General features: G+C 38.6%; 2 protein-coding genes across 2 annotated transcripts in view; one reads left to right on the top strand and one right to left on the bottom strand.

Moving 5' to 3' along the window:
* Window positions 1-22661, bottom strand: part of LOC108679990 (prothoracicostatic peptides) — a 66314-nt gene that overhangs the window by 21453 nt on the left and 22200 nt on the right. The gene's annotated exons all lie outside the window — the stretch shown is intronic.
* Window positions 14563-15285, top strand: LOC125178998 (Kruppel-like factor 18). The gene is given in 1 exon segment (XM_047884001.1): window positions 14563-15285. A coding segment is annotated over 1 exon segment (723 nt).

The following is a 22661-nucleotide window of genomic DNA, read 5'->3' as shown; positions in this document are numbered from 1 at the left end:
TTCGGAAAAATATATCAACAATATAGATTATGAGGCACAACACGAATCATTATTATATTGAAATTAAAATTATTGTATCAACGGCTTAGGCACTTGGCTTGCCTTTAAGGTACGTTATTTTAATATTCCTAGTTTGAAGTATAATGAGAACATCCTCATTTGAGAGTGTTAATCTAGTTCGTTGCATAGTAATGCACGAGATAATATATTTTATCTCTAAAGTCATGAATCTCATCATAGATGCTGGAGCGGCGGCTCAGCTGCACTTTATATAACGTCTACTCTTGATTGCCTGTCTGGAAAAACAAGGGGCGCAACCTTGCCAAATTTGCTGCTGCTCCACCGCTGCTAAATTACTCCCGCCCGATTTTTAACTCTTCATCGTTTGGAAATCTTCCCTAGATGGGAATTTTCCTTACCTGTAAGACATATATTTTCGAGTTTTAATAGCAGGTAGACGATTATTTATTTTGATATTCCAGAGCTTTTACTCACATGGCCAGTGTCAAGAGGGAATTACGAGTGTTCCTGTGGGTATTTTAATCATTCTTTTTGAGAATCAAATATTAGCAAGATAATTCCCTTTTTCAATCAAAAATTTGAATTCTGAAATAGGTTTAAAATTAATATTTTTCTTGAGAGAACGAACAATTGCCAACAACTTTTAAACTCCTGATGCATGTCACACACTACTGTTATGCGGAGCTTTCAGTATAATCACTCCAAAATTATCAATTTTATTTCTATTTAAGCATTACCAAAAGCTCAAGTGCATAGCCTAGGAACCGGACAAGCTGTTCAATAAAGTTGGGTTCACCGGCATCATTTAAAAGACATAATTGTTTTCCCTGCCACTCGAATTTCATCACTTGCATAAAGTTACAATCTCGCACACTGCTGATAAACGATCTCTTCGAAATTAGAGACCGATGCACGGGTAATCTTCATGCTATCATTTATTGCTGCAACCATTAGCTTGGATACGCACTGCACAGCCGGAACTGTTATTCTGAGCTCCAAACAAGCAATTAACGATCATCAACGATCATTTGTCGTAGACGTGAGAGTGAATGTCGACTAGCGATACCTAGACTTCCTAACTTTCGTCTCCTAGTGCGACAGAAATTCGCTTACACATGATTTTAAAACAAGTGTTCATTTCAATTCGTCGTGCGACTCTATATTATTTTCACAACATAGAATACCAACGTATAGATGATATGGCACGATGGTTCTCGTATTCCATCCCCGCCAATAAATGAAAGCGGCGTCAGTTAATTCAGTTAAGTGACGTCACTAGCGATCGATAACTAATTAGGTCTGGCAACAACACTCGAAATATTTTCAGTTTTCTCTGACTAATATTCGAGTTCGTTGAGTCCATTCGTTGCCTTTGACGAAAATGGTGTAAAGACTTCTATCTTACCAAGGAATTATACTACGTTAGCGTCTTGAGTTAACGGTGAGTGTTATGTATAAAGTAGAAAATAAAGTAAGGTAGAAGAATAAATCTTGATGATTCAATGTAGTTGTTGAGTTTTAAGGCTAAGTTATTTATTTCATTGACCAATAGAAAAAACTCCCAGGTTGAGGTCTTTTTGGGACAACGTGGTAAACATTTTAGCAGTGCATCTCCTTCAGCAGGCCGCTGCTTCACGAAACAAGAACATTCTTTACCCAGCATTCATCAGCCTCTTGGTGTAAATTCATGTTATACTAATTCGATTTAAATTGCAGATTAATCAGGCGTTGAGGGATGAACAGCAAGACTTTGATGAAGGATTAGCGCCAATGAGCAGACGAGCGCTAAACTTTGTTCATCTGCGGTCGCAAGAGGTGCAAACTTTGGCGCCGCGGAGGATCCTTTGAAGCGGCAACAAGAACACACTCACTGAAATGTGCGTGAGATTTAATCCAAATAGCGATGCACTTTTTGGCTCTTTTTTAGTTCATCCTGGCAAAGTTTGACTCGGCACAAAGGTGTGTTGGTGCTACCAGCAAGAAGTATTTCACTATCCTGGACATTATGTTCCATTAATTTACCTTAGTGCATCAGCTAACGTTCAGTTAGCTTCACTGAGGCGTCGCGAAACTTTTCTCGACTCAAATTTATAAAATTATTGAAAATTTAATCGGAATGTTGATGCAAAATTTGTTGATTTAAATTACCTGATTTACTGGCAGCAATATTTGCGTTTGTACAATAATTAGCAAATTATGTGGTTCACATAGTTCATGGCACTGCGGGGTGTAACCGATTCATGAAATTTTTTGACATGGACCTATCGAAAGCAACGTAAAGAAGTGATTAAAAAAATGTATGCGTGTTATTATATCTCCATTTGGTCCAATAGTGAGTAAATTTGCCAACGGTTTATGACAAGAAATAAGTAAAGCATAAATTACTTTAAATTAAAAAAACGTATAAATTATAAATTTTTTTATCCATACCTTCTGAAATAATCCATGTTTATTTATTCCTGGCAGCTGGTACACTTGAATTGTTGAACTTAAGTACATACGAAGAATGTTTAACGTAAAAATAAATACTTGATATATAAAGATTAGGATTAGGACAGATCATAAATGTTCTGCATTAGCAAATAAGAGACCGAGTACAGGCATGGGCTCAGTGCCGTCACGAACATCGCTCTATGTGAAGCAAGCCTCGGTCGGAGCTACTCGAGGGCCACTTATGCCTCATATATTTTTAAGACGACCATTAATGCAGACGAGGTCGTTTTGCTCTCAACATTAGAGGAGCGACATCTTGTCTCGACTCGTGAGTGGCGGGCCAAAGGCCAAAGGGACAGCGTCCATGGCAGGCCAAAGGGACAGCGTCCATGGCAGGCCAAAGGGATAGAGTCCATGGCAGGTCAAAGGAACTAGCATCCATGGCAGGTCAAAGGGACAGCGTCCATGGCAGGTCAAAGGGACTAGCGTCCATGGCAAGCCAGAGGGACTAGCGTCCATGGCAGGTCAAAGGAACTAGCGCCCATGGCAGGCCAGAGGGACTAGCGTCCATGGCAGGCCAAAGGGACTAGCATCCGTGGCAGGTCAAAGGGACTAGCGTCCGTGGCAGGTCAAAGAGACTAGCGTCCATGGCAGGCTAAAGGGACTAGTGTCCATGGCAAGCCAAAGGGACTAGCGTCCATGGCAGGCCTAAGGGACTAGCGTACATGGCAGGTCAAAGGGACTAGTTTCCATGGCAGGTCAAAGTGACTAGTGTCCATGGCAAGCCTAAGGGACAAGCGTCCATGGCAGGTCTAAGGGACTAGCGTCCATGGCAGGCTAAATGGACTAGTGTCCATGGCAAGCCAAAGAGACTAGTGTCCATGGTAAGCCAAAGGGACTAGCGTCCATGGCAGGCTAAAGGGACTAGCGTACATGGCAGGCTAAAGGGACTAGTGTCCATGGCAAGCCAAAGGGACTAGCGTCAATGGCAGGCTAAAGGGACTAGTGTCCATGGCAAGCCAAAGGGACTAGCGTCCATGGCAGGCCTATGGGACTAGCGTCCATGGCAGGCCAAATGGACTAGTGTCCATGGCAGGCCAAATGGACTAGCGTCCATGGCAGGCCATAGGGACAGCGTCCATGGCAGGCCAAATGGACTAGCGTCCATTGCAGGCCATAGGGACAGCCTCCATGGCAGGCCAAATGGACTAGCGTCCATTGCAGGTCAAATGGACTAGCGACAATGGCAGGCCGTAGATGGAAATTCATTACTTCTTTCCGTACAAATGATCAATTAATTATCTGTATATTCAAACTAACGCATCAACTACCCGAATTATAATAGGGCTGTATAAAATTAACTTTCAATGTAGTAAAGTTACGCTAAAAATACCATCTCAATTGATAGGAAAAATTATTAGGAACATTCTTATGTCAAACATTAACAAACGATTGCTGCACGAGCCACCAGCGCTGCCTGATGGCATAAAAACGGCCAAGTCCGCGAATAAAAAGGCCAATAATTCAAAATATACTAGTAAATTTGTAGGTTCCGATGGAAAAACTAAATTTTCCTTTATTCCGTGATTTTTAAATTTACTGAGGTAGTCCGGCCATCAGAAATTTTCATCGACAGACGCAACTGAAAAAAATACATTGCGAAATTTGTCAAAAAAAAAAAAAGATCCTGTAACTCTTTGGGTCGTGCTGAACTCAACGTGTTATATTATATATTTTCTGCTTAAATATATTGCTTCGTGGAACTATTCATTTTTTCACTTAAACTAATGAAATGGGTCAATAAAATATGCAGATAAGGCAAATAAGAATGCGCACTGCAAGATCACGTAAATAATGCAGTATTTACGAGCGACTGTCCTGCCGAGCCTAAGCAAATATTGACTCTGGTACACAGCCTGGTAGAAGAGAGAGCATAGCCTCCCACCCCCCTCAGAGGTTTACGTAGAAGCTTTTTCCTCTCGCAGCGATCACTTCTACCAAGTAGAAATCATTGAAATTTATCGTGAAAAAAAAAACAATAACAAAGATTAAATCCAGGTTACATCGGCCCGTTAAATCCAGGTTAAAAGGTTCTCAGGTTAAATCGACTCGTGTTAGTTATTCATCGTTTGCCTCATCTATAAGTAACAGACTATAAGTAACAGACCTAAAAGTTACGGTACGTATCGCTATTGGTACCATTGTTGGGAAAAATTGTAAAATTTATTCAACAAAATTAACGATCCCCATTCATGATTTTTTAACACACTTTCACTTCAAATATCATACGACTGAGTACACAGATTTGAATCACACCTCCTGAATTGGGCGCCGATACTGAAAACTTGCATGACAACAAGCTTTGATATACGTTAAATATATAGTAGACATTCATTCTAAAATACCTAATAAAATTCTCATTAGAATGTGACTTTCCTTCAGCGCCTGCCTCGTAGTCAACAATGCATGGTCATAATTTGCATCGTCTTGAAGTCAGCCATGTTCATTATTTGCATCGTCTTGAAGTCAGCCATGAATATTATTTGCATCGTCTTTATTTGTATCGTCTTGAAGTCAGCCATGTTCATTATTTGCATCGTCGTGAAGTCAGCCATGGATATTATTTGTATCGTCTTGAAGTCAGCCATGGATATTATTTGTATCGTCTTGAAGTCAGCCATGGATATTATTTGTATCGTCTTGAAGTCAGCCATGATCATTATTTGTATCGTCTTGAAGTCAGCCATGGTTATTATTTGTTTCCATGTACATTTGTACAGTCTCTCATCCAAAGGTCTGACGGCAGCAGCACCGAGACGTTGTTTCTTTATCAATCTAGCGGAACAAAAACTCTGCTATTGCAACGGTGAAGGCGTCAGACCTCAAACAAAGAGCGTGTCTTACCTATACTCAAATAAATAAGCGGCTCATGATTGCCTAATTGGATGTGCCAATGGCTGGTGCATAAAAATGAACACATATTTTGTACTCTCTTGCCTTCTCATGGGTTACAAAATGGCAATCACCCTGGGAACAAGCTGTTGACTCACTTAGTTAAGTGAGTGATCCTGTTTTATTGATGCGTCACCATCAATTGTTGCAGTTCGAGGGCGTTCATCGTTTGCACAAATAATAAAACAAATAATCAGTATTGGGGCGATGCCAAGCACTCTAATTTTTTTGCTCCTGGTAAGATTTTCATTTTTCAGGGTTGGTGTTTATTTAGAATTGATAAATGAAATGTGTTTATTTAGAATTGGAAAATATTTAGAATTGATAAATGTTGTGCAGAAGAATGTAATATAGTTTATTATGAATACTCTGCATAAAATTTTCTTGATAGGCTTATTAAATAAGTGTTCTATGAGCTGGGACGGTGATAAACTAGCCCAAGCCCTAAGCATTTAAATAATTACTTTACCCTTTGGGTAACTTTGGGTGTCATACGATCCGTATGACACTTCATAACGATGCATCCGTATCAATATCATCCGCAATTGTAAGCCAAATACTACCACTTTTATCAGGTTTCAATTTTTTCTACCGTCATTCAGGCTACTGCCGTTATATCTGTTTCTTTTGCTGTGAAATAATTTATAAATAATTTCTTTACATTATAATTTATAAAGATAAAAGATAAATTATAATATAAACAAATTATTTTCTATCAATTATTTCAAATGATTTCAACTCTAGGTCTCCAAATCTACTTCAATTTTTGTTTCAATTATCTTTGCTTTCTATGTATAATAGCAGTTTTTCCCCTGTGGTTCTTCTGTATTATATTTTCACGAATTGCTATTAATAAATTTCCCTGTAAATTCCTTGATTTTTTTGTTAGTATTTCACAGTTTCTTTTACCATCTTACGGTTATGGTAAGTTATTCATTTATTTCAGAGACAGCTTAATTTGGATGAACTACAAACACCTTTTAGGCTTCGTTCGCCTTTTATAAAGGCTCCAATATATCGCGTTTCTATTAAAACATCTTGTACAAGCTCGATATCCTCACGTGAGCTTCTGTTAAATCTTTAAAACATTCGATTACTCGTGGGAGCGGTTAGCTCATTGGCAAAATATTGGATGGTCTGGCGAACAATAGACGAGTTTCTCCTCCAGAACCTTTACAGATGAGGAATGGAATCCCTCTGGAGGAATGAGTCTGTTTTTGATGCAACGATCGCCTAAATAACTACAGCCACATCTCAGCTGAATTTCTGAAATGAAAAGTAAACGTTTCTCAAATGTTCAAATGCAAGCTTGAGAAAACCCGTGAAGACACAAATTACATTTATTAATGGGAATTTTAATATTTTTAATAGTCAGTTATGAAATTCCCATGATGTGTTTTAGAAACTCTAGATGCCCCTACCTTACGTTCTTACTTTAATTGGGATAAGATCTGATGGAACCTCTGCAAAAAAATTTTGCCAAAAATATTTAGTTTGATTTCAAGGTTTCTGTGATATAATCGTCAGTGCACTGCAATAACTGTTTCATTTCACATTGATATCAATCAGTCACTGTGAGACTATTTGATGAACGCGTGCTGAATAAAGTTGACGTGTTTATTTTCATAAAGACTTAATGTCGAATATTCGCGAGCAAAATCGTAAAAATGGAAAACTATAAACATTTAATTGAGAACACAAATAGTTATGAATTATTTTCTAGTGTAGCAATTACTTTGTATTGACATTTATCATGATGAGGATCAGAAATTTAAAATGATTATTTTAAGTCAGAAAGTCGGTCTTGTGAAAAGAATTTTTTTACATCGAGGTTTTCGTCCATTATCATTTTGGTAATTCATTCATGTATAAGATAATGTTTATTTTCTTAATATATGGGCAATATTTTGAGTTTTTGTCGAAGTAGGAGCAAAAAAGTCAAAAGACCCCCCATTTCGAGCGCTCGAATATATCACGGACGTTTGGTAGCCAATACTGTCTTGAAACATGTAGACCTTATATAAGTACTTATATCATTAGTCTGCTTATATCGCAAGTTCACAAGGAATTTAAAAGCAAAGAAAACTGGAAATAGTAAATCGCTAGGATTTTATATTCTTGTCGTACCCCTAGGACTAAGTTGTTCATAACTAGTCCTGTTTATTTCGATATAATGTTAGGTCCTGTTTAGGTTTTATGTCTGTCTTTGAATTTTGACTTTTAAAGTGATTTTATTCATTTTTAGTTTAGTCGAACTGATGATGGAGCTGGACTCCGAAACGTTTTCAATATCGATATGGTGAATTTTCTTGGCGTTTTCTTTGCTTTTAAATTCCTTATGTAGACCTTAGAAGTTCATCTTCTATTGTTTAGTTTCGAATAAAGATCTTGAACCTATCTACAAGATTTAAATTTTTATAACTCATAAACGTCATATAGAGAGGAGACCTGAAAAGTTCAGGTACCGGGAGAAAATGTCCCTGTAAAATGCTTTACAGACGGACGAGGTAACTGAGAATATAATTACAATTAATAACGATGTTCATTCTGATGAATCAGCAGCGATGCATGGAAAACGTTGTTTCCTGTGCGAATTGTATTAATTTAAATTGATATTAAGAGTTATGAAATTTAAATTTCGGAATTTCAGTTGTTTCGATGATTTCGTACAACACTGCAACTGCTTTCGAACGATCAAAATGAAAAGTAGCAGAAAGGTTCGAGCGTCTCTACCTCCTTGAATTAGGAACGAAGTAAGCGGAGTTATAGCATCAGGGATAGCGGACATGGAGACGCCCAGCCTGCAGCTGCAAAATGATGCATTATAAATATATATATACAGTGAGAACGACTGAATTACAAACACTTACAATTTTAGCTAAATATAAAATCTAATGAAAAATAAACAAAAAAAGGGAGACCTCTAAAACGATTATCCTTGAAAGTCATTACAAAGGATAAGTGTCCCAAATAAGCATATTTGATTAACACAGGTCACAAAATATACGAACAAAATACTCATGGAAAAACACTTCATTAAATATGTAGAAACAAAATTAGCTACATGAAAATAATCCATACAGAGTTTTCGCACCATCAATTAATCGCTGAGTTTATTTTTTGCCATGCTTATGACAGTCTTTAGATTTGATTGAATCGACGGCTTGAAAAATGGCGAACTGGCGGTCAATTAAACGGCATAGCTGTTGCCATCAGTTACTGGAGTAACATAATTTTGTTCATGTACACGCGCTTTTTCATTATATTATGTTGTATTCCTTATACTAAGACGTGTATGGCTGGAAAAAATTCAGTTATGACGGAAATTTTGTTAATTTATACATCAACTTCAAGCATTTTCAATATTTAGTTTGATAATGTAACTTTCACATCGCTTCTTTGAGAACACAGCAATGTGACGATGCAAAATTTCAGCAATCGACAGCGTAGAAGGTTTCAGCGGCATATGCTTTGCATCAGTTGTCATATGAGCGGCTTATGCTCGTATGCCTTAGGTTCTTATCTTCATTTCAACTCGGCAAAAGCGGATCAAATTGTGGAATTGAAGTTTGTGCATTTAGAAGAATTGATTGGATTTTTATGATTAGGCCAGGCTCTGGCTGTCGGCACTGCATGAATAACAAGTTTAACGCGTTGTAGACTGCAAGGCCTCTTGGTAAGTAAGTTTGTTCCGCGGATGGATTCAGTTACTTTGTGGTGTACTATGTAGTATCATTTGGTTATTTACCGGAGTCAGGTACATGAGTCAAGCATCATTATCAAGCATTTTTTTATTTTAATTGTAAATTTTCAACGGATTGATTCTGGGAATGGCCATCATAAGCAGCAACGTCAAAATGAACTTTACTTTCAACGTGAATTTAGACGAGTTTTAGATCACTTCTTTCTGTCATCGCTGGACGCAGAATTTTGAGGCCCTTGCAGAACAGTTTGCTCGATTGATATTTAGGGTGACGAGAGTTACATGCCATGATAAAAAAATATTAAGTACATGCCATGATACAGAAATATTACCTCGAATAATTTATATTCTTGTAGCGATTGGAGGTTATTTTTTTGGAAAACGATTTTCCCTTTTTTGGAAAAACGTGATCTCAAAATGGTTACTAGTTGAAACCTGTGTCTATGCATAAAAATTGAGCTTATATGTTTTGCTCTTATCTTAAAACTAAGAGAGTAGTACTAGGTTGCATATATATAGCGTACATAGATTCAAATGCCCCCTCCCTTCTTCCCCATCAGTATAAGGAGGGAAGGGAGGGGGCATTTTTTAACGCATTTTTCAGATTCGGCCGTGTCTGTCCCGAACGCATCAGGTACCAAATACGCGCGCCCCACGATCGCCCCTAGCTTGACAGGTATTTTACAAGATTCTCTTTCGGCGCTTATTTCGCTCCGGCAACCGGAACCTAAAGCGGACATAGAGCCGCTAATTTACGCGCTAGGCGAGCTTGGGACGTCCTTGTACCAGCGGCTGACATGAATAAAAATCTCGATGGAGCTTGACGTCATTTTCCTTGACATTGACATTTCGTAACATGCGGTTTGGTAGGATAGAGAATGCCTTACTATATAGTGGGGATATCGCGCTGTAGTGTAGAGTGAATTTGCAAAGAAGGTAAATCAGACATGAAATCTTGTACGGTTTTCTATTGAAAACAACCATACATGCATGATTTCTTCTATACACGTATTTATCTCATGCATACAAGCCAAGTGTTTGAAAATCACCAAGTACTTATATAGTACCTATTTTTTACAAATCGCGGGACATAATACTCCCTAAAGACTGCTAAACTGGTGGGAGACTTCAAATCCATTCGTGAAATTTTTATATCATTGACTCATATGAGTTAATAAAATAGCAACTGTTCAATATAAGCTGGATTAAGCCCAGGTCAACAGATTAAAACCTTAAATGAGCGACAACCCCAGCAATTGCCGAGTCTGAGACAAAGAAATTTCAATAGAGACGATGCAGGGAAACCGCAGCGTGGGAGGACGTCATTCAATAAAAAATAATCGTCCTTACCAATTGAGGAAGCAAGTGCACAAATTTTATAGGAATAAATCTTCCCAGCACCCCGTCCGATAACTAATTAAAGGTCAAACAACATTTTTTCCCTGCAATTTTCAACGGCTAATTTCGAGTTAAAACGTGGACTCTAAAAATCAGAACCCTTTCAGAATATTGTGTTTTTTTTTTTTGCAACAATACTTGATCGTGACAGCGAGCCTGAACCCGCATTATTTATCTTGTGCAAACTTATTGAGGATGAACGCCGTAAATATGACGCACGACGATGACCACATAACTTGCGCGTTGAACAAGAATATAATTATGATGTCCATAAATGAAAATATAATTTATTTGACGGACAGAGATGCTTACAAAATTTGCTGTACCGTTTGTTCATGACAAGCTTAAATATTCGTATGTTATACTGATAAACTTAACTGAAGATTTTCAATGTTTCAAATTTCATGCCTCGTTACTTGAAACAATTCATAGCGTCTCTGCGTCGAACTGAGACGCTATGTGCCAAGAAGAGAGACGCTTGACGTAGTGCAGAGACGCATATATAGTGTGGCGGATGGCAGAGAAGTGGTGCAGAGACGCATAATGTGGGGGATGGCAGAGAAGTAGTGCAGAGACGCTATAGTGGGGCTGATGGCAGAGAAGTAGTGCAGAGACGCATAGTGGGGCGTATGGCAGAGAAGTAGTTCAGAGACGCATAGTGGGGCTGATGGCAGTAGTGTCCATGGCAAGCCAAAGGGACTAGCGTCCATGGCAGGCCTAAGGGACTAGCGTACATGGCAGGTCAAAGGGACTAGTGTCCATGGCAAGCCTAAGGGACAAGCGTCCATGGCAGGTCTAAGGGACTAGCGTCCATGGCAGGCTAAATGGACTAGTGTCCATCGCAAGCCAAAGAGACTAGCGTCCATGGCAGGCCTAAGGGACTAGCGTACATGGCAGGTCAAAGGGACTAGCGTCCGTGGCAGGTCAAAGACACTAGCGTCCATGGCAGGCTAAAGGGACTAGTGTCCAAGGCAAGCCAAAGGGACTAGCGTCCATGGCAGGCCTAAGGGACTAGCGTACATGGCAGGTCAAAGGGACTAGTGTCCATGGCAAGCCAAAGGGACAAGCGTCCATGGCCTGTCTCTTATACACATCTAGATGTGTATAAGAGACAGGCGTATGGCAGAGAAGTCGTGCAGAGACGCATAGTGGTGCGGATGGCACAGAAGCTTAGCGTTGATTAATGGATAAATACAAAACAATGTAAAATAAAATAAAATATGAGAAACGCTCTGTTTCCTGCGACCACGAGAATGATCTCGCAATGTCCCCTGCTCGTTGTTTATTCTTAAACTGCTTCGCTACGCTTCTTTTTGTGTTATAGTTGATGAATTAAACCTTGATGTTCAAGACATTATTAATAACAAGTGCTTGTGATGATGCCAGCTCCGACAGCTCGTCGGAGTAGTTGATTGATAATTCATAGCAATGCGCTCGCAAATTATTGTCAAGACACGACGATAATTAAATGTTCTATCGCCCCAACTTCAAATGAACCATTTAAATTGCCAAGCCTTTGCGCTGGTCCATATTATATTATATAATCGAGCATCAATTTACAAACATGTTATATGAATGTCAATGACGGATTCGACGAGTGAGTGAATTTCAAACTCCGTTTTGAAAGCATGGCATAAAGCAAAGAATATTGCATTGGTAAGGGTGACCCTTCAGCTCTGTGATCCAAGTTTTAAACAGGATATAGGCATGGGAGCTGGCTTCACTAAGAGACGTTGGAAACTTATAATTTGTAAAGAATTTACATGGTAATCTTTTCGTCAGAGTGTAATGCGATGTTCTTATATATTATTCATGACTAGAAGGATGGATATATCAAGAATATGCAAAGTATTTGTCCATAATCAAGATATTTCCATTTATATTCATATCGGACAAAAGGAAAACTTTTCTGATTGCTCAGTGCCAATACGAACATATTAATCTGATAAAATAAAATAATAAAATTACCTTATCATAGTTTTTTTGCTGATTTTCATGGTAAAAGCCACGAGGAATAGAGCAACTATGCGTAACATGTAGATCCCCTCTGTTAATTATAGAATTTTATGGCGCTGAGCAGTGATGAGCGTCGAGGCTGATACTGTAAAGATGAAGCTCAGTCTGTAAACCATCGTAAGGTATATGTTTATCGGATACGCTTGGAAGTTTTCACATCACATTTTTATGTGATCTTATGATCTTTCTCTTATGTAATTCTGTAAAAAATATCCCCTTACACGTTTCAGTAATCTGGTTCTAATGCAGTACTTTCAGAAAGTGAAAATGTTACGACCTGAGTGAAATATACGAATATGAAAGTGAAATATTAATATGCGAAAGTTTCATGGTAATGGCAGTGAAATATGAATATGGGAGAGAATTATGAAAAGGGAGCAAAATGGGAAAATGGAAAATGGGAGTGAAATAACGTAAAGGAATTTCACAATTTTGTACGCATTCAGCAAACCCAATCCGACGCTCATTTTCGACGAAGTTAATCGTCTATTTAATAAATTAATTAATAATTAATATTATTTCAGTTTCCGGGCAACGAATTTTCTTGAATTTTTAAAGCTTTTAACTTAGGCGAATAAAATCTTTCTTAATTATCCAGTTTTTGGCTCAGATTTACACTCTTGTAAAAGGCCGATACACGGCAGATGAAAAATTCGGCTCAGTTGGAAATTGTTGGGCCTACAAAGTGGTAATTATTTTTAACGTTTGAATGCAGAGTTTTTTTAGAGCATAGATATTGGTGCGCTTTGATTCAATCTACCGGATTCTTTGAGTCCGACTTGGCACTCCGCTGCCATCGAAACGAAATCGACGGGCGCTAGGATTGCCTTTTCGCGTTATAGTTTCCCTGAAAAGATATTCGACTGCACGGCCTTATTAATCAACGAACAAAATATTCTGAGTGTGTCCCGTCAGGTGATCTGGATTTTATTGAATAATTTCCCATAGCTGCACTGTTCGCGGTTGACAAATTTGAGTGAGGAAAGTACCAGGTATATTTATTGCGACTTGTATAATAATATAAACAATAACAGCGGTTTCAGGGGCGCTGATTCTTAACATCGCAGGACATTCACAGCTTGTTGCGGTCTCGAACACACTAATCACTGTGTGAACGAATGAGAATCGTTCACGGTCTTTTTAGGCCTTTTTACCAATTTCAATTTTGTTTGAGCTAGGTAATATATTATTCTACATGTATGGGTTTTTTAGCGAGGCCGGTTAAGTAGCTTAGACTTCCGACCCTTTCAGGGAAGATTTGTCTCAGAGAGAGGTGACGAGGGCGATTCCTTTTATATGAGACAGCAGTTGTGTCCTGCTAGCCGATCGGTTAAGTTGCTGCTCTGACCTTCCTAGTGGTAGCTAGTAACTGCCGATCTGGCATGAAGCTTTTTGTCTTGCAGTGAGCCCTCTCCCTGACTGAGCTGATTAATTATTTGCCATGTGTCTGTGCTGCTCGTTACTGTGACCTTAAATGTAGAGTGCCCATTTTAAAGTGCTTATTGGAATAAACGTTTGAAACTTCAGTGGTGAACTGGAAAGCTGTGTTTTCATTATCGATTCTTTGAAACTAGCTTTTTAATAAGTTCGTGGCCAGCGTGCAACCTTAGGCGGCCATCCGTTGAAGCTAAGGTAGTGAACGTCCGGTCACAACTGTTTCAATACTGCTGTGCTAAACCACCCGACCACTGAGCCACTCTGAATATGAATGTTAATAAATGATAAGAAATGTCATTAAAAGCACAATCTATGATTGAAATAAATAGATACGAGTAAGCAACAAGATTTTCAGGCAATGTGATTTCTTCCCATTAAATTTTTGCGTACATTTTAACTAATTTATACTATTATACAAACTTCATATTATCTTTAAAATCATGGTTTCACATTTGGATGCAACATAAATAACTGTTAACAACTATCGGATGCTGAACACAAAAGATCACCAGATCTGGAAGCCCGATGCCTGCAAAGGTTCTAATGCTTGCACTGACACATCAATCAGTGGCTCAGAGAAAGGGTAGAAACGCACAGCGGTCATGAGCAGAGACGAAAGCGGGGCGAAGAGCAAATACGCTGACGGCGTCGAGCAGAGACCCTATGTGACGAGCAGAGACGCTATATGTGTTCCGAGCAGAGACGCTATGTGCCGAGCAGAGACGCTATGTGTGTTCCGAGCAGAGACGCTATGTGACGAGCAGAGACGCTATGTGCCGAGCAGAGACGCTATGTGTGTTCCGAGCAGAGACGCTATGTGACGAGCAGAGACGCTATGTGCCAAGCAGAGACGCTATGTGCCGAGCAGATCGAGACGCTATGTGGCGAGCAGAGACACTATGTGCCGAGCAGAGACGCTATGTGCCGAGCAGAGACGCTATGTGTCGAGCAGAGACGCTATGTGCCGAGCAGAGACGCTGTGTGCCGAGCAGAGACGCCAAGTGACGAGCAGAGACGCTATGTGGCGAGCAGAGACGCTATGTGCCAAGCAGAGACGCTATGTGCCGAGCAGCGACGCTATGTGCCGAGCAGAGACGCTAAGTGACGAGCAGAGACGCTTTATGACGAGCAGAGACGCTATGTGCCGAGCAGAGACGCTGTGTGTCGAGCAGAGACGCTATGTGCCGAGCAGAGACGCTATGTGCCGAGCAGAGACGCTATGTGCCGAGCAGAGACGTTATGTGCCGAGTAGAGACGCTATGTGCCGAGCAGAGACGCTGTGTGACGAGCAGAGACGCTATGTGACGGGCAGAGACGCTATGTGACGAGCAGAGACGCTATGTGCCGAGCAGGGACGCTATATATATGCCGAACAGAGACGCTATGTGACGAGCAGTAAGCCGCTTGGCGTTAAACAGAGACGTATCGCGAGCGTGAGCAGAGGCTCACAGCAGAGAGAGGGTGAAAGTGTCAGAGATGCGAGCTACTTGCCATGACTGAAAGATTACCAGCGCTTCATCAGCCAGATTTAACGCTTACCCAAAGAAAGCTTGGTCAGACCAAGCTCACTTTGACACATGGCACCGCAGGAACATTAAAGTGTTTCCTACTCAAGACTAATAGAATTTGGAATTTTAAGAGAAAATTCTTTTTTGCAATAGCGTAGTGAACGCACGTAAGTTTTCACTCAAGTAGGTGAGTGAGACTAGGGTCAACATGACAGGGGTAATGAATGTTTTTTTTTGTCTAACGAACCGATATGTCTACAGCTAGAATCGTATCTTAATTATATGCCGGCTATGATGCACAGTACAGACTTCAGAACGTGCATTTATGTTCTAAGGCAATACCTTAATCATTTAAAAAGGAAATTACCACTGTAATAATTATTATTCAATTTTCTTCCTCGCACGCGATATAGATATAATTTCTAAGAGTGAAATTAGTCTCCAGTTGAATCAGTATTGAACAGAAGTTCAGCTAAAAACCTAATCCGAGTTCATTTATATGAAAAATTGAAAGCAAATCCCAATTGAATGAATGAGTTTCTCCTTAAAAAACATGTTTAACAAATATCCACAAAATTATTGTAGTTGTGACGGTGAGGGCAAAAATAGACACTGCACAGCTTCTTACAGAGAATTCGTTTAAAGTCACAGAATATTTCCGAACTAGAATCTCAAATGGTATTTACTGCGCTTATCCCCTGCATCGTTCATGCATAAATTCATCGGTAACAGATCAGTTCGGCGTTCGTGTGCCTCGAACGAGGCGACAAGGATGAGAAGCATCGCTTACCAGAGACGTCTGTTACACGTCGCCAACGGCTCCGCCTGCTGATTTTTTAGAGACTAAGACAACAGGAAAGAAGTTTTCTCGAGGCTCTAAAAGTTGCGGCCGCCAGATAATTGCTTTAAAGAAGCCCTTGAGAGTCAAGATCCTACTTTTAATTAATCTATTCACTTGCGAAGCGAAAAATGCGTGATACTTTTTATTGGAATTCCTGTGAAGTTTCGTTTCGTAACTGATCGGCGAGCGTCCTTAATTGGAGAGGCCACAACCAGGTCAGAGATTTGGCTGTTCATCTTCAAGCTTGTGGCTTTCTTTGGCCGCTAACTTATAGTATTTGATATTTGCCATTTTATTCATGAATAAATAAAATTGGTTTAGAATAATCATCGGTAATAACTCAATAAGAAAATATTTAGCATATTTTTATCTATAACTTTCAATAAATATGAATAACAAATCATAACATATTAATAGAATCTTTCCAAATCGGATGAATACTTATCGTTCGGGGGTCATTAATAGGCTGCATTTATACTGAGAATTTCGATTCCTACTCATTAATCAATAGTAAAAATCTTTAACATATATTCATTCTTGAATGTCACGCTTTTCTCCGGTACACTTCCTCCATTCGAACCCTTCTTTCCTTTGCGTCCAGATCAACTAACAAATTTATTCGCGTACAAACGAACGTGTACCATATAACTGTACGTGTTTCAGCGTACATGAATATATTCGTCTCGTATGATCGGAAAATATTAATTGAAAGAATATAAGCGCCTCCTTATAATTAGCGCCAACAATAATTATCGTACATCACTCCTCAGTTTTAGTGATATACTGTTAAAGCCTTAGATGAAATTAATCCTGAATTAATTCTAAATTATCCATTACTAATTTATTATAATTCAATATTTGAAAAAAATGTACGCCTTTAAATATGTCCTTAAAAATTGACGACCAGGTACGAAGTAAATTTTCTCTTCCAAGATGGCCAGAACCCAGCTGGATTTTCTCCAAGCTAAGCACCATCAATAAAAAAAATGGCGAGGAAGCGTCAATTATTGAGAAGGCATAGAAAGTTTCTATTATTTTATAAGTCACGATAGAACCAAACCTGGTTGCAGGCGAATGAATTTATTCGTGGCAACCATCGGCTGCCTAAAAAAGAATATCTTGTTGACCTCGAACGCTAGAGGCATTTCACTTTTTTGCGCAGTAGTGACGTCACCAAACGCTTGATACTTTTTTCACAAATGTCAAGATTAATGTGCAGGACTAAATTCGTTCGCAAGACCATTTCGTTTTAAAATTTAGAAAATTCACTCACTATTTACACGAGTTTTGTTTAACCAACAGATCAACAATGGTTCGAGTGATGTCAAATAGTAAATAACAAATGTCTTTAAAAATGAGCTTGGTGATAAGTCAGGCGACTGGAAATATGTGTTGATTTGATCGAAGAAATTATATACTTTTTATGATTCATACTATCTGCTTGTTGTTCAGTTTCAGCAATGGATTTATGTCCACTTCTTTACTCCTCAAATTTACTCTTAAATTCAGAAAAAAATATTTAAACTTAGGTCTGATTAAATTAAGCTTCAAATGTTTAATTTAATCATAAAAAGAAGGTTTCGAAAATCCGGTAAAATTTATCCCTCAACCAAAATCATTGATATCCAAAGACGAGTCGCACAAATTATTGATTTTTATTATAAGAGTAGCGCGATGACGAAATCGACGGCCGAACGTTTGAGATGGAGACAGCGGCTGTTGATCGTCGCCCAAATGACGTCCTAAATTGGCTGGATGACAGCACGATCGCCTGCCGTCCTCTATTGTGACAGCATCGACCACACAGCCTCATCGGTCTCCCGGAGCTACCAACGCAAATTGATGAGTGTTCTCGATTAATTCATTGGTTTCTTAACGAAATACGCATCCTATAACATCGCTCGTTACGCATCTGACTCTCCTGTCGCTGATAGCTCCACAGTATTATACGTGTCTCTTGATATAAATATCAGCTACCGTCTCATTATCAGCACTTCAGAAATATTATCACTGTGTTCTAATTCACGAATAACAAAACTTATTGCAAACCACAGCTAAAACAATCATGGAAATAGACCGTCGGGCAGCTGAATTCCTCAAGGCCGTTTAAATATAAATAAAAGCGTGTAGGTCCCAGGTCATGACACGTGACAACGCCAAGGACCCTTGGAGTTAATTTATTCCTTTGCCCTTTTCCATCATAATTGCGTTGTCTGCTGCTGCGTGCAATAGAACAATTCTTCCAATAAACCTCACAAATAACTTGCTGATGCTTTGCTACTCAAGAGACATACACCCTCAGTTGCTGACTCTTCTCCTTTTTTGTGTGCGTGGAGCAGCTTCTACATTCTCTACCTTATCAGAAAACTTTTTTTCCTCATCAGTATTGCTCCTACTGAGTAACGTTGAATTGGAGGCTTTTAGTACCTATATCTTTAAACGCGAGAGAAGTCAAGATATGCCTACTTCGGCGTGCCATGTAGGAAATTGATATTAGAGACACAAGTACATCTCTAAAATTTATGAATTATTTCTTTCATGCATGAGTCCATAATTTATCGTAATATGAAGTGATTGATTTTCCAGTTACGTGCAGATTTTTACGTGCACTATCATTGATGACTTTCATAATACTAATTTTCAAAGGTCGCAACAATGGGAGAACACACTGCAAATCATCAGCCCGCAGAATGACACTTATTAACTACACTATTGCCATTTATTAATAACAACATTCACGTGCACTGCCAAGCTCGCCCCCAGCAAACGCCGGTTTGAAACTCCCAGGTGAGTCAGTCCATCAAACGGTTGGTTGCCATTCAATTTTTGGATCGTATTCTCAAGCCACATTTGATAATTTTCTCTAGTTATTGACTCATTTATTCGATTTTTATAACGTTCTAAAATAAAAAATAGCACCTTAATATTGCGAATCAGCGCATAATCTGCAGTTCCGGGACAATGTGCAAAATTTATTGCCTGTTGTAGATTTTTTATACCGAAATTTTGTGCGAGAGCCTTTGTTATCATCTGTCCCTATTATTTTATCAACTGCATTTTTTATAAAATTTTCGTTAACATTCTGAAGCTTCAGTGCCGAAGAGCTCGAAATTCTGAGTAATGTTTCAAAAATTGAGGCTATGAAACAGCTTCAGAATTGAAAGAAAATGTGAACTTCACTGTAAAAGTAAGCCACCGTCATCAAAGGATCGCTCATATCATGTTTTTTTGGATGCCTTTGAAAACAAGGGCCTACAGAACCCGAATATATTGGAATACTTGAGCAATACTGAATACATGAAATGACCAGGCCCACGATGCTAAAACAACGCTGACCTGAAATGACCAAACAGTCGAAAACATTTAATCTTCTTAGTATATAAAAGAATATCGATCTTATGCAGACAGTAAGATTGCATATACACAATTTCACAGCAAACCTTGAGAGCTTTCTTCTTCAGTAACTTCAATGTGACTGAAGTCCACGTGATATATGGAGCAAAAGCTGCGAATGTTTGCTGTGAGGCGGCGCCTCACGTTTGATGAGAACCTCTTCTGAGACGCCTGCTGGATGGAGTCTCACTATGAGATTTATTTGAAAAGGCATCGTTTGAAGTGACTTGGTGGTTTGGGGTGCTTACTTCAAAGACTAAAATATGATTGCCTTGCGTATGTTCACAGATCGAACTTAGGCTGCGAGTGCCAGGTCCTTGGAAATTTAGAACTAAAATACAGAAGAGCCGAGCCTTGATCTTGATCCAAATAACGATTTATGCATATGGCATAAATGCTATTAAATGCCGTGAATTAGTAATATTTTCTTGAATTGCGCGCGATGAGAATTTTCAATTTTGAGCAAATGCTCGGCCATTGATGCCGAACTTTTGAGATTGAACAGAGTGCAAAAAAATAAATCCGTCATTCAGGGAACGTTTCAGGCCAAACGAGTGATTAAAATTTCGATCTTACAAGCATTACTTAATTGAACACTTTTAAGGGGAGCGTCTGGGTAAAAAGATCGTCTTTATTTACAGACGAATCATTTTGAAACTTGGTACACATATGTAAAACAGAAATTAATAACTTTTTGTTCGTGCAATTTTTTCGAAAAAATGGAAGAAAATGTAGAATTCATAGGAAACAGCAAAAAGAGGGGCACTGTAAAAATCTATCTCCTCATTCAATTAAGGTGCTAGAACATCGAGAGACATATTCGATTCGTAGAGACTATATCGAGCAATCTACAGATCTTTTTTTCAACTTTTTATGATGTTTTTTTCTGTTTTTTTTATCTCCCCCCTCCCTACCACGTTTTTAATACATAATCCAAACCGAAACGAACAAAAATAACCGGTGGATCGCAAGATACTTTTTTTACGGATCGAATGGTATATTTCTCAATGCGGAGATAGGAGGAGATAGATTTTTAAGATGGTGCAATTTGGAAATTATAATTGTTCAGGGGAGCCAAATAAATAAAATTTGTTGCAAAAATAATATACAAAAAAATTGCTTGATATTGTACCCTAAGCTATTACATTACCAATTAGCTACATTTAAGGTACCACAAGCGTTTAACCAGTTAACATGAATAATTAGCTATAAAAGTGACTTCTTTTAGATTTATATATATAAAAAATTCATTTTATGTAAGTTCAAAACGGCATAACGAAAAAAACCTTGCATGTACATCCGTGTTATTTACTTTTATGAACGTGGATCGTTTGAAGCTTTCAAACGAGTGCAAACACTTTGCAATTAACAAGAATATTAACCAATAAATACAGATTTTATGTAAATAAATCTTTGTACATATTATTAAAAATGGTTCGTTTCATATATTTTTGAAATTGCCTCATGCAAAATCTAGAGCACGTACAGACGTGCGCTTTGCTGCGTTAGACGCGCCTTTCCAGCAGCTACAAAATAACATAACATAACATAACATAACATAGTGATGTCGGCTCTGAAGTGTAGGCCTGATGTGGCCTGTCGCCGATTCTTTTCCATTTCGTGCCTTGTTCATAGATCTAAACTCGTGTCATTTGACCGGATCTTTTCATGACTGGCGATAGTTTGAAGAAGCTACTAGACTTCCACCGGGTTCGATAAGGAGCTAGGCATTTCAAATCTGAACATATATTTTTCCATAGCTTTATCTCTGTCTCTTATACACATCTAGATGTGTATAAGAGACAGACACTTAATATTGAAAAACAATGATTGGTGGTGGCTTTTGCCCAACGGAGCCTCGTGGCGAAGCTCATCTATCATTGATTCTTCACTAGTAAACACAAGATCTAGAATATTTGGGGTCTGTTTACCCCTAAACCCTAAAAACCCTAAACCCCTAAAATGAGCCAAGAAAACGAAGAAGCCAAAACTTTCGAGTATTAACCGAAATGGCCCCCTTAATCTTCAAAAGCGTTATAAGTTCTTAAAATAACCATCATAAATTAATTATCTGTTCTTTTTTTTATCGTTACCTGTGACGAAGTGATGCAAGGCGCAGTATAAACACGCGCTGTTGAACGTGTTATGAAGACTATGAAAATATGGCTGTGGTTTTATCGATCTTTTATCATGAGTCGTTTTTGGGGTTATAAATGCATGCATTTGAGCATGAGATGGTCGTCAATGCTCCATATAAACCTTATCGATAATTGGTTCGATTTTGTGAGGCTCGAGTCGCTGCTGCAGCTGCACAGGTTTACGGGCGCAAGACAAGCCGCTCCTTGCACAGCGCAAGTGATTCCCGTCGCTGAAGCTGCCTAGCGTTCAATTTATTAGGCTTTTCGATGATCCACTGTAAACTGGATTCGTTCTTCGAATTGAAATCCCGAAATACTAAAAAAGTATCAGAAAAACTAAAAAATCCCAAAATCTTAAAAAATAACTGAAATACTAAAAATATGAATAAAAATTAATACTAAAAAAATTTATTGTCGGCGTTATAAATGATTTTTGACATATATAGGTTTCGGATTTTTAATTGGACATTTTGAATGACAATTTCTCGTGTGCCCGCCGATAAGCAGACGGAAGGTTTAATTCCAATAAAAGTTGACCCAAGGTTGAATATATTTCACCTCCTTGCTGTGACTGAACCATTTGCCATCTTTCTGAGGACAACCTTGCTGAAAATTAACGTTTTAATCATAGGGGCAATTTGGTTTATAAAAATATATTTTACAAGAACGATTTCTTTTTTATCAGTTTCAATTTCATAGTTAAACGAAATTTATGGCTCACTTCATATTGGATACAATTTTTACACGCAGAGCTCCTTGCGATTTCCATTATAAAATTTTGTCTGAATTTAGTTTGAATATACGTACTATGAATAATAAAA

The sequence above is a fragment of the Hyalella azteca genome, unplaced genomic scaffold, assembly GCF_000764305.2.
Source record: "Hyalella azteca isolate HAZT.00-mixed unplaced genomic scaffold, Hazt_2.0.2 contig14244, whole genome shotgun sequence".
Taxonomy (NCBI): Eukaryota; Metazoa; Arthropoda; class Malacostraca; order Amphipoda; family Hyalellidae; genus Hyalella; species Hyalella azteca.
Note: the sequence above shows the minus strand (reverse complement) of the source record. Positions and strands in the feature narration are given on the sequence as shown.